This window comes from Moschus berezovskii, chromosome 11 (assembly GCF_049115385.1).
Source record: "Moschus berezovskii isolate FMDL1 chromosome 11, NW_MosBer_1.0, whole genome shotgun sequence".
NCBI lineage: Eukaryota > Metazoa > Chordata > Mammalia > Artiodactyla > Moschidae > Moschus > Moschus berezovskii.
The window spans coordinates 2,264,190-2,278,436 of NC_142470.1; the positions used below are offsets into that span (position 1 = coordinate 2,264,190).

The 14,247-nt window shown below is 60.3% G+C and overlaps 1 protein-coding gene across 4 annotated transcripts in view; it reads left to right on the forward strand.

Moving 5' to 3' along the window:
* The window catches only part of VAV2 (vav guanine nucleotide exchange factor 2), a 175,009-nt gene that overhangs the window by 31,202 nt on the left and 129,560 nt on the right, over positions 1-14,247 (forward strand). For all 4 annotated transcript variants that reach the window (XM_055401057.2, XM_088841008.1, XM_055401055.2 and 1 more), the window contains exon 2: positions 7,736-7,852. In XM_055401057.2, coding sequence (XP_055257032.2) covers positions 7,736-7,852 — 117 coding nt within the window. The remainder of the gene's footprint in view (positions 1-7,735; positions 7,853-14,247) is intronic.

Below are 14,247 nucleotides of genomic sequence, written 5' to 3' on the forward strand. Positions count from 1 at the left end.
TTGTCACCTGCAGGCCCCCTGGTGATTTACCCCAGGGGCCCCAAATTTGAAAGAGTCATTCCAGCGAGCCTTACCTATTAAATAGTAATGAAGTCATTTAAAATGGTTTTTGGAGTGAGCGTGGCATAAATAAAACAGGAAATTAATTCATTTTCCCATATTTTATTGATCAAAGACCTCGTCAGCGGCCCGTCGGGGCGTCTGGTCGGCAGGCCCGGCAGCCTGGCCCTCGGGGGGAGTGAGGCTCTGGCGGCGGAAAGCGACGGGTCATCGTGAAGCGCAGCTCCAGGGCCACTTGTTGAGTAGGTTCCGGACTCGGGGCCGCACGCGGGCACTTTTTGGAGCCTGAGTTGCGGAGCGTGAGCTTCAGATGTGGCGGCTCCGCCACACAGAAAGGTGCGGCCCAGCATGCAGAGCGCCTGTTCTCGCGAGAGCTGGCGCGCCGGGCCAACTCCGGGCTCTGGCGTCCAGCGGGCAGCGAGGCGGGGTGGCCTTCGCCTCCCTGTCGTCCCGGTGGTTTGGCCCTGAGCACAGAGCCTCAGTCTCATCGTCGCCCGGAGGCCTTGGCCGGCCTGCCGTCTGCTTCCCCCGGGCGTCGGCTCGAAGGAGTGAGGCTGCTAACAAGCCGGCGGAGGTGCCGGTGAAGGCCAGGCCCGCCTGGGGTGTGGCCACGCGGCAGCTCTCTGTGGCTGACCAGGAGAGATTTTTCCCTGTGTGCAGATCACTGGCCCTGGAGGGGCAGTGGGGGCCCAGCTCCCTCCTTGCAGGGCGTGGAGGCCCAGAGACGCTCTGGGCTCAGGGACTTCGGGGGCTCCTGAGGCAGGTGGCCCCAGTGTCAACTGTCCCCTCCCGAGTCACGGTTTCTGTGTGTGGATCCTGCCTGTCAAGCCCAAAGGCTGGGCTCCTACCCTCTGAGTCTCCCCATCACCCTGGCCAGACTTAATTTTCCTGCAAGTATTATTTTCAGCTTGGGGGGACACATGCATACCTGTGGCTGATTCATGGTGATATATGGAAACACCATCAGAATACTGTAATTATCTTCCAATTAAAATAAATAAATTAAAACATATTGTCTCCCTGCTCAGAAGCCTATAAACTATGAAGATGGCTTACGAGTCCAGCAGTCTGGCCTTGGAGGTTAAACTGACCCCGATCTGTTCCCAGCTCTGTCACGTCCTTGAGAGTGACCTTGCACAGACTAGGTAGCCTCTCGGGACCTCCGTCTCTTTGTCGGTAAATTAGGACTCACTCTAATGACTGTGAGGCTGTGAGCAGCCTAGCCCTAAGCCTGGGTCTGGCACCATGGAAACCCTTGCTACATGGGAGCTTTGGAGATTCTCAGGAGCCAGTGTGAGGTGCCCGGGGCCCCCAGACCCTAGACTGTAGCAGTTGATTTTACAGGCGCACGTGGTAGGGGGCAGGGGGTTGGAACCAGGAACCAGGTCTGCAGGGAGCGGTGAAATCGCATCCCGTAGAGCCCAGCGCCCGGGCCCAGCACGGCTCCCTGGGGGCTCCAGGGAGCAGGGCAGCCAGCCAGGACATGCAACCCCCGCCCCTGGGCCTCGGCCCTGGGCTCGGCCTTGGGCAGGCCCTGTAGCTATCATGCCTTCTGCACCCTGTCCAGCAGGAGCTTGGAAGCCCACCCGTGGTCTGACCCTCACTTTGTCCGTCTGGGCAACGAGGGCTTGCGTCGCAGGTGGTCACGGGCTCAGATGAGGCCCCTGGCCCTCTCGCCCAGCACCCCTGTGCTGGGGCCCCAGGACAGCTAAGTGACAGGTGACAGTGAGCAGCAGGCCTGGGCTGTCCTGGCCGGCTGCGCCTGGGGCGGTGGGCGACTGACCGTGGAGCCGGTGAGCTCACACTAATCTGATTTCAGCCCGATTAACTCCGAGGAGGCCGACAAGGGCCCGGGATTAGAGGGCGAGGCGTCCAGGACACAGGCAGCCGGTCTCTTGGCGGGGTGGCCCGGATCAGCGAGGGATGGCTGGGGGCCCTCCCCGGGGCTGGGGGCACCCCACACAGATACAGCGGTGCTGCCTCCCTTCTGGGCCACTTGTCACGGGGCCAGTTTTCCGGGGACAGAGCCTTGTGTGGCCGCCCTTGGTCGATTCCCCGCTGGCGGAGGACAGAGAATGCCGCTTGTCCCTGAAGCCCTGCTGGCCATCAGGCCTCGGGCCACAGGACGAGGACGGGCAGCTCCCGGCTGCAGCCTGGCTCCTGGCCCCCAGCCCTCTCCTGCTGTGGCCCTGTCCTCCCACCCTCGCCCTTGGCTGTCTCTCTCCCAGAGGTGGAAGCCGTTCCTGCCGTGGGGACAGACCAGAGGCCCTGACTGGCCAGGCTCCAGCCACGTGGGTGGGGTAGGGGAGACCCCGGGCCTTAGTTTCCCTGATTGTACTGTGAGGGAGACAGTGATCTTATCGCTTATTCAAACCAGGCCCCTTACAGGGGTGCAGGGGAGGCTGCTGGTGAGCTCCGGACAGACCCGGGACTCTGGGTGGCAGGCGGTCATCCCTGTCATCTCGAAGGGCCTTTACCTCTCTTGAAGTGGACGTGGGCTCAGATCTCGGCTTGGGCGCCTTCTGACCCGGAGCCAAAGTCCTTCACCGTCTGGGCCTCAGTTTCCCGACCTGTGAAGTGGGGCTGATTTCTGGAGGGAGGGCAGGGGTGCAGTGTGCTGCCAGGTGCGGGGGCCCCTCCGGAGGATGCTGGGCCGGGTGCTTTCTCTGCACCCCTCTTTCCCTGACGGTCGAGTCCCAGGCCAGCCTGGGCTGGACCAGGAGCCACTGGGAGTGGTTCTGGAAGGCCAGGGGCCCATGTGCCCGCGGCGGATGGGGGGGAGCCCAGGCCAGGCAGATGCTGTGCCCACGATGCGCCTGCCCTCTTCCGAGCCCTGAAAGGAAGCCTGGCCTTGCTGGCTGCGACTGTGGTTGGGAGCTGTGTAATTAACTCTAAAAATGGGAGGCTGAGGAGGAATTAAAATAAGGGCTTAGAGGAAATTAGAGACGAGTGGTGTGCAGAAAAGCCTGGAGCCAGGCTGGAAGCTGCAGACGTTCTGCAGGGCAGGGGGAGGATGGGGTCTGATGCTGCAGGCCGGGGCGGGGGGGGATGGGGGTTTGGTTGGGCCCGGGGGGCAGGTGACTCAGGCTCCGACGTGCCCCCGGGTCTATAGGCTGCTCGCAGGGTTGGGATGGGGGTGGAGCAGCTGAAGGCAGGGTCCTGGGTGTCTGAGATCCGATGACGGGACGGGCTCTCTCGAGGTCAGGGTGTGAGACTCGGCCCCAGGCCCTGCCCCAGCTCCCAGTGGCTTCCTCGGCTCCCGGAGCGCCTGCTTAGTCTCTGCCTCTGCCGTCACACGGCCACCTCCCAGTACCCCTCTTTCTCTGTGACTCTGTTTTGTGAATTACGCTTTTTTTTTTATCGCGGTAAAATACGCAAGACATAAAATTGCCGTTTTAGCCATTGTTAAGCATACAGTTCAGGGCATCAAGTGCGTTCACGGTGCTGTGTGACCGTCACCGCCAGCATTTCTGGACTTGTTCTTCCCAGACTGAAGCTCTGTCCCCACTGAACGCCCGGTCCCCTCCCCCAGCCCGGCCCCCAGCGTCCCCGTGTCTGTGGACTCCCTGGTCCTGGGCCCCGCCTGTGAGTGACGTCCTGCACTGCCTGTCTTTCTGTGTCTGTGTTCTTCAGAAAGGTCAGGTGAGGGAAGACGAAGGCGGCCTCTTCCAGGGCCACGTGTTCAAACCAGTCGCTGTAGCCAGTTTTGCAACTAAATTTAAATTCATTAGAATAAAGTGAAATTACAAGTGTACTTGTTTGGTCGGGCTGGCCACATCTCCAGAGCTCAGCAGGCATGTCACCTGATGCCGCCCCACTGGACGGGGCTCACAGGGCATTTCCATCCTTCCGGAAAGTTCTGTCGGAGAATGCTCTTCCAGGTTCGTGGAGACAAAAGGGACTTCACTGAAGTCGCCTGTGATCCAGGATTGGACTCTGGGCCAGGACTGTTTTCTATCAGGACATCTTGGTTGTCCTTTATCTAGTAAAGAAATGTTGAGTGCTGTCTAGAGATGAGGTAACGTGGGACCTGCATTAATTTCCTGATTGTGACATTGGTGCTGTGACTGTGAGGGGGGTGTGTCCTTGTTCTCAGGAACTACACACTCAGGTGTTTGGGGTGCGCATCTGCAGTTAACTCACATGTGTTCAGAAAAAGTGTGTACACACAGATACCGAGATACACAGATACACACTGACACATACAGGTAAGCAGACACACACACACAGATACACACTGACACACACAGGTAAGCAGATACACAGACACACAGGTACACACGCACAGACAGGCACTGGTACACAAAGGTAAGCAGATACACACACACACAGACACACAGATACACACCCACAGACAGACACTGATATACACAGGTAAGCAGACACACACACAGAAACACACACACACAGACACACAGGTACACACGCACAGACAGACACTGATACACACAGGTAAGCAGACACACACACAGAAACACACACACACAGACGCACAGATACACACTGACACACACAGGTAAGCAGATACATAGACACACAGATACACACCCACAGACAGACACTGATACACACGGGTAAGCAGACACACACACAGAAACACACACACACAGACACACAGGTACACACGCACAGACAGGCACTGATACACACAGGTAAGCTCACAGATACGTGGACACACACAGACCCACACACCCGGCTCCCCCCACGCAGGTAGGGAATAATGAGCAGGCCACGAGCACGAGGCTGGTGTTGTCTCTGGCCAGTGCCCAGCCCAGCGGGAGTGAGGAGGGCCCCGCGTGGAGGCTGCTCTGGGGCCGGGGTGGTGCCCGCTGGGGGTGGGTGGGTGGGAAGGTCCATGTCTGCTGGGCTCCATGTGTCCCCGGGAGTGCTGCGCGCAGCTTGGTTGACACTGCCTGCCGTAGCTTCTGATTCTGGCCTGGCCTTCATCTGCCCGTCTGTTCAAGTTTCCCCTTGAGCAGTCCCAGCATCTCTGCAGGTCTCTTGAAGTTGAGCTGTTGGGCCGGTGAAAGTGAAAGTTGCTGAGTCATGTCTGACTCTTTTCGACCCCATGGACTATATACAGTCCACGGAATTATCCAGGCCAGAAAACTGGAGTGGTTGGCCATTCCCTTCTCCAGGGGATCTTCCCAACCCAGGGATAGAACCCAGGGCTCCCTCATTGCAGGAGGATTCTTTGTCAGCTGAGCTCTGTCCCTTAGAGGGGTTACGACGAGGTTGATGGCTCTGAAACCTGGCTTGGTGTTTAGCGATTCTTTATCAGCTGACCTCTGTCCCTTGGAGGGGTTACGATGAGGCTGACGGCTCTGAAGCCTGGCTTGGTGTTTAGCGATTCTTTATCAGCTGAGCTCTGTCCCTTGGAGGGGTCACGACGACGCTGATGGCTCTGAAGCCTGGCTTGGTGTTCAGCGATTCTTTATCAGCTGAGCTCTGTCCCTTGGAGGGGTCACGACGACGCTGACGGCTCTGAAGCCTGGCTTGGTGTTCAGCGTGCACCGTGGTCCTGACCTTGTGGGCACCACGCTGAGGTAGACTGGTGGGGGGCCGATGGCTCCCACGTACCTAATGCCCTCTCTGTGCCATCGGGGCAGGTCATTAACTCCTCCAGGCATGTCTTACTAGGGAACCAGGCCTCAGGAGCCCTGGTCCAGCTGCAGGCACTGGACAGGATCTGAACCCGGGGCCCTGTGACTCCGAGGTCTGCACTCCAGGCTGCCTCGTCTGCTGCCCCCATATACCCTGACTCCCTCTCCACGGGGACTGGAAGCCAGTGACCCTGTTCAGCCGCCCACCCCCCGCCTCCTGCCTGGGCTCTGTTGCCCATGTGGGCTGGGCGCGCAGATGCCGACTTCCTGGGAGGAAGAGGCGCCTGGGTGCTGCTCTGGGGTTTGACGCCGGCCTTCGTGCCCCACCCATTTTCCGTGTGTGCCACGTGCTGCTCCAGGGCCCTGCGTGGCTTCCGTGGGCCTTTGTCACGTGGAGAGCAGCGGGGTGTGTCTGTGCCAGGGGGGCAGTGTGCAAACGTGCGTGAGTGTGCTCCATGCCTTCTCCAGGGCTCTGCGTGGCTTCCATGGGCCTTTGTCACGTGGAGAGCAGCGGGGTTTGTCTGTGCGGGGGTCAGTGCGCACACATGCGTGAGCGTGCTCCGTGCCTGCTCCAGGGCTCTGGTGGCTTCCGTGGGCCTTTGTCACGTGGAGAGCAGCGGGGGTTGTCTGTGCAGGGGGTCAGTGCACACACATGCGTGAGCGTGCTCCGTGCCTGCTCCAGGGCCCTGCGTGGCTTCCGTGGGCCTTTGTCACGTGGAGAGCAGCGGGGGTGTCTGTGCGGGGGGCAGTGTGCACAAGTGCGTGAGCGTGCTCCGTGCCTGCTCCAGGGCCCTGCATGGCTTCCGTGGGCCTTTGTCACGTGGAGAGCAGTGGGGGTGTCTGTGCGTGGCTTCCGTGGGCCTTTGTCACGTGGAGAGCAGCGGGTGTGTCTGTGCGGGGGGCAGTGTGCACACGTGCGTGAGCGTGCTCCGTGCCTGCTCCAGGGCCCTGCATGGCTTCCGTGGGCCTTTGTCACGTGGAGAGCAGCGGGGTTGTCTGTGCGGGGGGCAGTGTGCACACATGCGTGAGCGTGCTCCGTGCCTGCTCCAGGGCCCTGCATGGCTTCCGTGGGCCTTTGTCACGTGGAGAGCAGCGGGGTTGTCTGTGCGGGGGGCAGTGTGCACACGTGCGTGAGCGTGCTCCGTGCCTGCTCCAGGGCCCTGCGTGGCTTCTGTGGGCCTTTGTCACGTGGAGAGCAGCAGGGGTGTCTGTGCGGGGGACAGTGTGCACACGTGCGTGAGCGTGCTCCGTGCCTGCTCCAGGGCTCTGCGTGGCTTCCGTGGGCCTTTGTCACGTGGAGAGCAGCAGGGGTGTCTGTGCGGGGGACAGTGTGCACACGTGCGTGAGCGTGCTCCGTGCCTGCTCCAGGGCTCTGCGTGGCTTCCGTGGGCCTTTGTCACGTGGAGAGCAGCAGGGGTGTCTGTGCGGGCGGCAGTGTGCACACATGCGTGAGCGTGCTCCGTGCCTGCTCCAGGGCCCTGCGTGGCTTCCGTGGGCCTTTGTCACGTGGAGAGCAGCGGGGGTGTCTGTGCGGGGGGCAGTGTGCACACGTGCGTGAGCGTGCTCCGTGCCTGCTCCAGGGCCCTGCGTGGCTTCCGTGGGCCTTTGTCACGTGGAGAGCAGTGGGGGTGTCTGTGCGTGGCTTCCGTGGGCCTTTGTCACGTGGAGAGCAGCGGGTGTGTCTGTGCGGGGGGCAGTGTGCACACGTGCGTGAGCGTGCTCCGTGCCTGCTCCAGGGCCCTGCGTGGCTTCCGTGGGCCTTTGTCACGTGGAGAGCAGCGGGGGTGTCTGTGCGTGGCTTCCGTGGGCCTTTGTCACGTGGAGAGCAGCGGGGGTGTCTGTGCAGGGGGCAGTGTGCACACGTGCGTGAGCGTGCTCCGTGCTGTTGACTGAGTGCAAGTCTGGTCTGTTCCAAGTGTGCCTGTCTGGAGTTGGGACGTGTGGCTCCCCAGACGGGTTCGGGGCGCGCGGCGCCCGCTCTGAGCTGGGCGCTGGGAGGCAGGGCTTGCTGCCGCTGGTGTTGCTGCCCTGCAGACCGTGCAGCTTGAGTGAGTCTCCCTTCTCTCCTCTAGTTCCTGTGTTTGAAGAACATCCGCACCTTCCTGAAAGTCTGCCACGACAAGTTTGGACTCAGGAACAGCGAGCTGTTTGACCCCTTCGACCTCTTCGATGTCCGAGACTTCGGGAAGGTGAGTGCCCTCTTTCCGGGGTGGGCTGGGCCCCTCTGGGCAGAACCCTGTGGGCAGGTGCAGGCTGGGCTGTGTTACAACCATAGGTGGCGCTTCGGGGGCTAGGGTGGCGGGACAGCCCCTCCTGCCTTCTCAAGCTGTTCAGAGTGAAGTCAGGGCATCGTGACCCCAGGAGGATGGAGGGAAAGCGGGCCTGGATGAGTCCAGACCTGGGGTCCAGCTCTGCCCCGGCTCTTCCAGTTGAGCGACCCTGGGCGTTTGCTTCCTGTCCTGAATCTCCCACCCTTTCTGGGTGAGCAGGCACCAGCTCGTGGGGCGGGCCCGGATGGGCAGGCCCCGCGCTTACTGCAGTGGGCAGAGATGGGAGCTGTCCCGTTAAACCTGAGACAAGTGGCGCTGTGTAGCTCCGAGCAGCGTTGGGCGGGGTCAGGTGATTGTGTGAATTCCGCGTCCCTGGAGGTGATGCCCTCGGTCCGTGGCAGAGAACCCAGGAAGCCTCCCTGCTTTCTCAGCAAGTGTCCCCGGCAACTGTCGTGCAGAAGCCGGGCAGGGGTGCAGCACGCCGTAGCTTCCTGGTGAGTCTGGGTCCACAGGGTCCATGCAGGGCATCCCGTTCCATCTGGAAGCCAACCGTTCCCAGGCCCCTCCTTTTAAAAGATGGAGCCAGGACCTGATACCCTGTTGATGGATCGGGGGCCAAGGCTGGATGGAGCCAGGACCTGATACCTTGTTGATGGATCGGGGGCCGAGGCTTGAGTCAGACCTGGCTCCGTGCTGCACTGAGGTGCAGCTGTCCCCGAGTCCCCGCCTGCTCTTGGGGGGGCCCTTCCCTCTGCCGTCAGTGCTGGCTTTGTGAAACAGGCACTTCCCGGACTACCCAGGGACAAGCTTTCACCTGCTTACGGGAAGTTATCAGAGGATATTTATTGCCTGCTTTATCTGAGGACCATTATCAGGGACCTGGTGTTTGAGGAAGTGTTCTGTGAACACATGATTTATGAAACGCAAGGGGAATTTTGTATTTGTGAATGCTGAGAAGTCAGTTCCAAGAGGAGCCCTCATTTGAGGTGCTGTGAAGGGAGATCCAACCAGTCCATTCTAGAGGAGATCAATCCTGGATGTTCATTGGAGGGACTGATGCTAAAGCTGAAACTGCAATATTTTGGCCACCTCATGCGATGAGTTGACTCACTGGAAAAGACTCTGATGCTGGGAAAGGTTGGGGGCGGGAGGAGAAGGGGACGACGGAGAATGAGATGGCTGGATGGCATCACCGACTCGATGGACATGAGTTTGAGTGAACTCCGGGAGTTGGTGATGGACAGGGAGGCCTGGCGTGCTGTGATTCATGGGGTCGCGGAGAGTCGGACACGACTGAGAGACTGAACTGAACTGAACTGAACTGAAGTATCAAGCTAGCATCGATAACTTGGACTTCCCCATAAGCCACCTGGGCCTGACGGTCCTCTTCTTTGGTTCTGAAAGTCCATAGACGTGAGATTCGGGGACTGGCTCTGTGTCCGCACCGGCGCTTAGAGGTCTCTCCTCCTCTCTTGAGTGGCTCTCCCACGTCCCTCTGGCTGCGAGGCATTAGCCTAGGACTCTGAGGCTTCCAGGCTTCCCTCTGCTGGGGTGGGAGCCTGTGCCGGTGTCCCTCCCATCAGTGAGCTTCTCAGTTTCCGCAGACTTGCTTTCCAGTGGATTAGAACCTCTGTCCTGTTTTTACTTCTTGTGGCCAGCAGTGCCCTGGGCAGGGGAGAAGTCAGTGGCTCTGGGCTTTGGGGGAGGCCTTCAGAACACACACACATGCACACACACGCACGCACACACACACACACACTTTTTACAAACACACACACACAACTGGTGTTTAAAATAATTGCATAGAGAAGCAGGATAAACCTGGCCAAACCCAATCCTTGGCCAGCGGTGAATGCAGAGTGCCCGGCCTGTGTGCAGTGAGGTTAAGGTAGACATAAATTTGGATTAAATTCTCGTCACATGATCTGCCAACCATGGCCAAGCACTTGGAAAGGGGGTGCCCCTCATGGTTGTCAGCGGTTCCCGCGGGCGGTTTGAGCCCTGGGGGGATGTGCTTGCTGCCCACAAAGGGGGCCAGCCGCTCTGGGAAGCTGCGAGTGGGCAGTGGGTTTGGGCTCTGAGTCAGGGCGTGAAGCTGGGGAGAGACTGGGGGAGCCGAGGGGCCTGGTTCAGCCTCTCCTCCTGCAGGGAGGCTCCAGGGGGGACAGAGCTGCCCTGAATCTGCCCCTGCTTTTCATGTCGAGTCGGATGGATCTGCTTCAAAACCTGGTTCCGCTCACTGGCCACTGACCCGAGCAGATGGCACAGCGGCCCTGACCTGCCTTGGCCGGCCGGGGACCACCCCGTGCTGCCCGGCCTGCAGCAGGTGCCCGTTAAATGGTGATGCTGTTGCCTGGAACCGCCCACCTCCCCAGGTTCAGTGGATGTGAAACTGGAGCAGCGCAGGTGGGCGGTGGCCTCCTCTGTCTCAGGTCTCCTGCGTCATTTTATTCACGCTGCCCTCCGGAGCCCAGCCCGGCCCTCCTGCTGTCCTCGTGTGCATCTGGCTGAGCGTCTGTGTCCTGCCCACCTCCCTCCCTGCTTAGTTTTCTGAGCGCAGTGAAGCTGTGGTTGGCACCCCAAGATGAGCTGGACGTGGGGCCAGCCAAGGCTGGGGTGCCGAGATGCGCTTCCCTCCATGTGGGGGCCACTGACCAGAGCTGGCTCTGCTGGGCTCCTTCCTGCCGATGTCTGGGGACGGGACCCCCTGGAAAGCACACATGAGCCAGGCCTTGGCTGCGCACTGCCGCCTGCCCGGCTCCGGGTCACAGACACGGGGACTGAAGCCACCCCCGGCAGCTGGGCAGAGCGGCTGCGGCCGGGCGGCAGCGCCGGGGCTCCAGCCTGTGGGACGAGCACAGCCAGGCTGCTCACTCGGGTGTGACTTCCTGGGCCGGCCTGGGGGGCACATCCAGTGACAGTCGGCAGGTGGCTCTGTGCACGGAGACAGCGGCCGCTCACCGCGGGCCCTGCAGCGATTCGCCTTTGCCCTCTGGGAGCGCTGCCTCGTGGGGTCACCCCCTCGGGCCAGGTGGGCCTGTGCTGCTCGGTGGTGTCAGACCACTGAGGTGTGACGGCGACGCTGGCCTCCCTGGCCCTCGCTGCTGGCCTGGTCCCTGCTGGCCGGACTTGCCGCACGCCTGTGTTGAGAGTGGCGCTGAAGTCAATCCCTGGACAAAGGGAAGGGGCTTGAGGTCAGCTGTGGTCTCCCATAGTGGGCAGGCAGGAATTTGATAGTCACTGTTCCTTTCTCAGTTTGCCTGGTCATCCTCCGCTTACGCCCTAGGATTCAGGAGTGGAAAGGATCCTTATGGTATGGCTGTCTCAGGCTGGTTTAGAATTTTCCAGATTTTTTTTTTGCCATTATTTAGAAGGTTTGTAAAGTGTTCAGGTCCTGTCTGGGTTCTGGGTATCATTCTTTTTCTAAACAGCTGCCTCTCAGCTTCTGAAGTCTCCCAGCGTTGTTGGGAGTCATTCCTTCAGAAGGGAGCATTCATGTGTGTTCAGTCATGTCGGACTCTCTGCAACCCCATGGACTGTAGCCCACCAGGCTGTCCATGGAGTTTTCCAGGCAAGAATACCGGAGTGGGTTGCCATTTCCTACTCCAGGTTGGGAAGGGAAACGGTATTCATTCCTTGGTTCCTCCACTCCTCTATTAAACATTCAATAAGCCCTCAAGATTTTTTAAAAAATTAATTTATTTTTAATCAAAGGATAATTGCTTTACAGAATTTTGTTGTTTACTGTCAAACCTCAACATGAATCAGCCATGGGTATACATATGTCCCCTCCCTCGCCCACAAGAATTTATTAAACACTTACTGAGCTCGAAGTAAGACAGAAAGACTTGCATGACCTTTGCCATCTGAGGGCCCTCCCATTAGTTGCTGTGCAGTTCATAGTAGAAGGAACAGCGGGAAGGTGAAGGCTCTAAGCTCTCCCCCTGGAACTGCCTGGTGCTGGCCCACCATGCAGCCGTGACCACCCTGGGGCCTGCCTTCTGGATGTGAGTGTGGGGCGGGTCACTCATGACTTGGCTATGGCAGAAGCCCCCACGGTAGGGGGTGATCAGCCCTCCCCAGCAAACCGCCTTGCAGAGTCTGGCTGATTCGCGGGCATTCTTCCTGTTTCCAGAACCAGCGGGGCCCTGGGCTTACTTGGATTCTGAGGTTTCCTTTCTGCTGAGCAGAGAGGGGACAGGACAGCCCAGGGCGTGGCCGTGGCGTGGACTCAGCCAGGAAGCGAGCGTCCAGGTCCAGCCATTTTTATCAGCAGTTTGGTCCTCTTCTTGCTCACCCACCCAGCAAGCTCAGCAGGAGCAGAAGGATTCAGAAAGCTGGTTCTGGATCTTTTTTTTGTTTTGGCTCCATCCCCGGTATTTCCCCAGGGGTCACATTAGAGGTGTTAGGTTTCTGCTCATACCCGTCCTGTCGGGGAAGATTTGAGCTAAGAGGTGAGCTGAGGGCCTGAGCTGGGAGCCGGCCTGCCGCCGAGCCCGGGCCCCACTCCCGCCCTGATGGCATGTGCGTCCTTCTCGTGTGTCCCCCGTGTCCTGTCCCGGGCGTCTGGCCGGTGCGTGGGGCCCGGGAAGGGAGGGCACGTGGGAAGGCCACGTGGGTGGCCTGTGTGGGCTGCATCTTCGCGAGACGCCTCGGTATGGAAGTGGGCTGGCGGTTTTGGGTGGAGGGTCCTGATGAGGTGGTAGGGTTTCTGTGGCTCCTGTCTGATGTTTTGCCCCCGGAACCGCAGATGGCCGTCGCCGCAGAATGCCCACCTCGTCTCCTCGCTGTGAGCTGGGCTTCCATCACCTTCCTGCCCAGCCCTCCCAACGCCGGCACTCGGTTTACAGACCAGGAGGCGGTGGCTCCGAGGGTCAGCGGACCCCTCCGGGCCGCACAGCCTACTGTGTCCCCGGCCTGGGAGTTTGTTGGTTCCACAGCCTCTCTGCCCTCACTCCCCTGGACACGTGGCCTCCCGAGGCGGGTGGTGAAATTGTGGCTTCGCCAACACAATTCCTGGTCCTGGCCTTGCCGCTGGGGTTGGTCTGGCCCCAGCTGGTGACCTGGGCTGGTGACTTTCCGGGACTTAATTTCCTCATCTGGAAAATGGGGACAGTCTTGCCAGCTCTCCCTGTGACTGGATCCCCGTGGGCGCTATTATAGGAGGCTCTCCGTGTGGGCTGGAACCCGGTGGTCACTGAGAAGACGGAGTTTGCATCGTCGTTTTCATTATAGTCCTTTGCAGACAGCCATCACCGGACACGTCCGCTTGCACATGAAGCTGGGGGTGGAAGTGAGAAAGCCTTCGAGGAGGCGCCTCTGTCCTCTGGGTGGGCAGGAGGCAGGGAGTGGGGCAGGGCTTCTCCTGAGTGGCCTGGGAGCCGGGGGTGGACCCCGGCCTGCGGCCTGCGGGAGGCCATGGGCAGCCCCGGGCTCAGGGCGGGCCTGGTCGCCCTTCCTGGGACCTACTCCCGCCTTCCTGTCCGGCACTCACTTGTCTCTGGCTTTCTTGCAGTCTGACCCTCGGCCTGCGAGGCTCTCCCTGCAGCCGCAGCACCGCCGCCCTCGCCTCCCTGGGGCCTGCGCTCGAATCACTGCTATTTAAAACGGCAGGAGCGCCTCCTCCACTCAGCGCTGCCCGCCGTCCAGCAGTCTCCTTCCTTACCGGGGCTGTGGCCATAGCCCCGGCTGGATCACGAGCTTCCTGGCTGTGCGGACTTCTGTGCTTTGTCTACTGATGTCTCTGGGTGCCAAGAGCCCCGCCTGGCACATGGGGCACTTGTCCATTTTTGCGAGACTCGGTGGGTCTTATCGGAGAAGCGAGGGAGCTGTTGGTGGGGCCAGAGTGACGGTGGGACACCTCCCCAAAGGCCTGGGCACCTGGTCAGGGGACCCAGGCTGGCCCAAGTGACCCCATGGGGGTCTTCCCCAGGGTGCTTCCTGCCTCGGGGCCCCGATTCCAGCCTGGTCTGACACAGCTTCCCTGCCTGCCCACAGCCCGGGGTGCTGCAGCCTTGCCAGGTCAGCTCGGCTCACTTTAGTCACCCCCCCGCCCCCCATTTTGAGAAGGTCTGTGAGGCTGTGTCTCTCGTTTGAGTTAAAGAGCAGAGCACACCCTCTAATAAATGGGTTTAATTCTCTTATTTATTATTCATTGAAGTATTTTGCTAGGCTCGGAAACTTCCTATGCGGTTGAACCCGGCCGTCAGCAAGGCCGGGGGCAGATGACGGGCCCCTTGTTGAATTAGCGTGGGAGGTGGGGGGCCCCAGCGGTCCCCCCAGGGGCTGGTCTCGCAGGGAACCTGCCCGCCCCT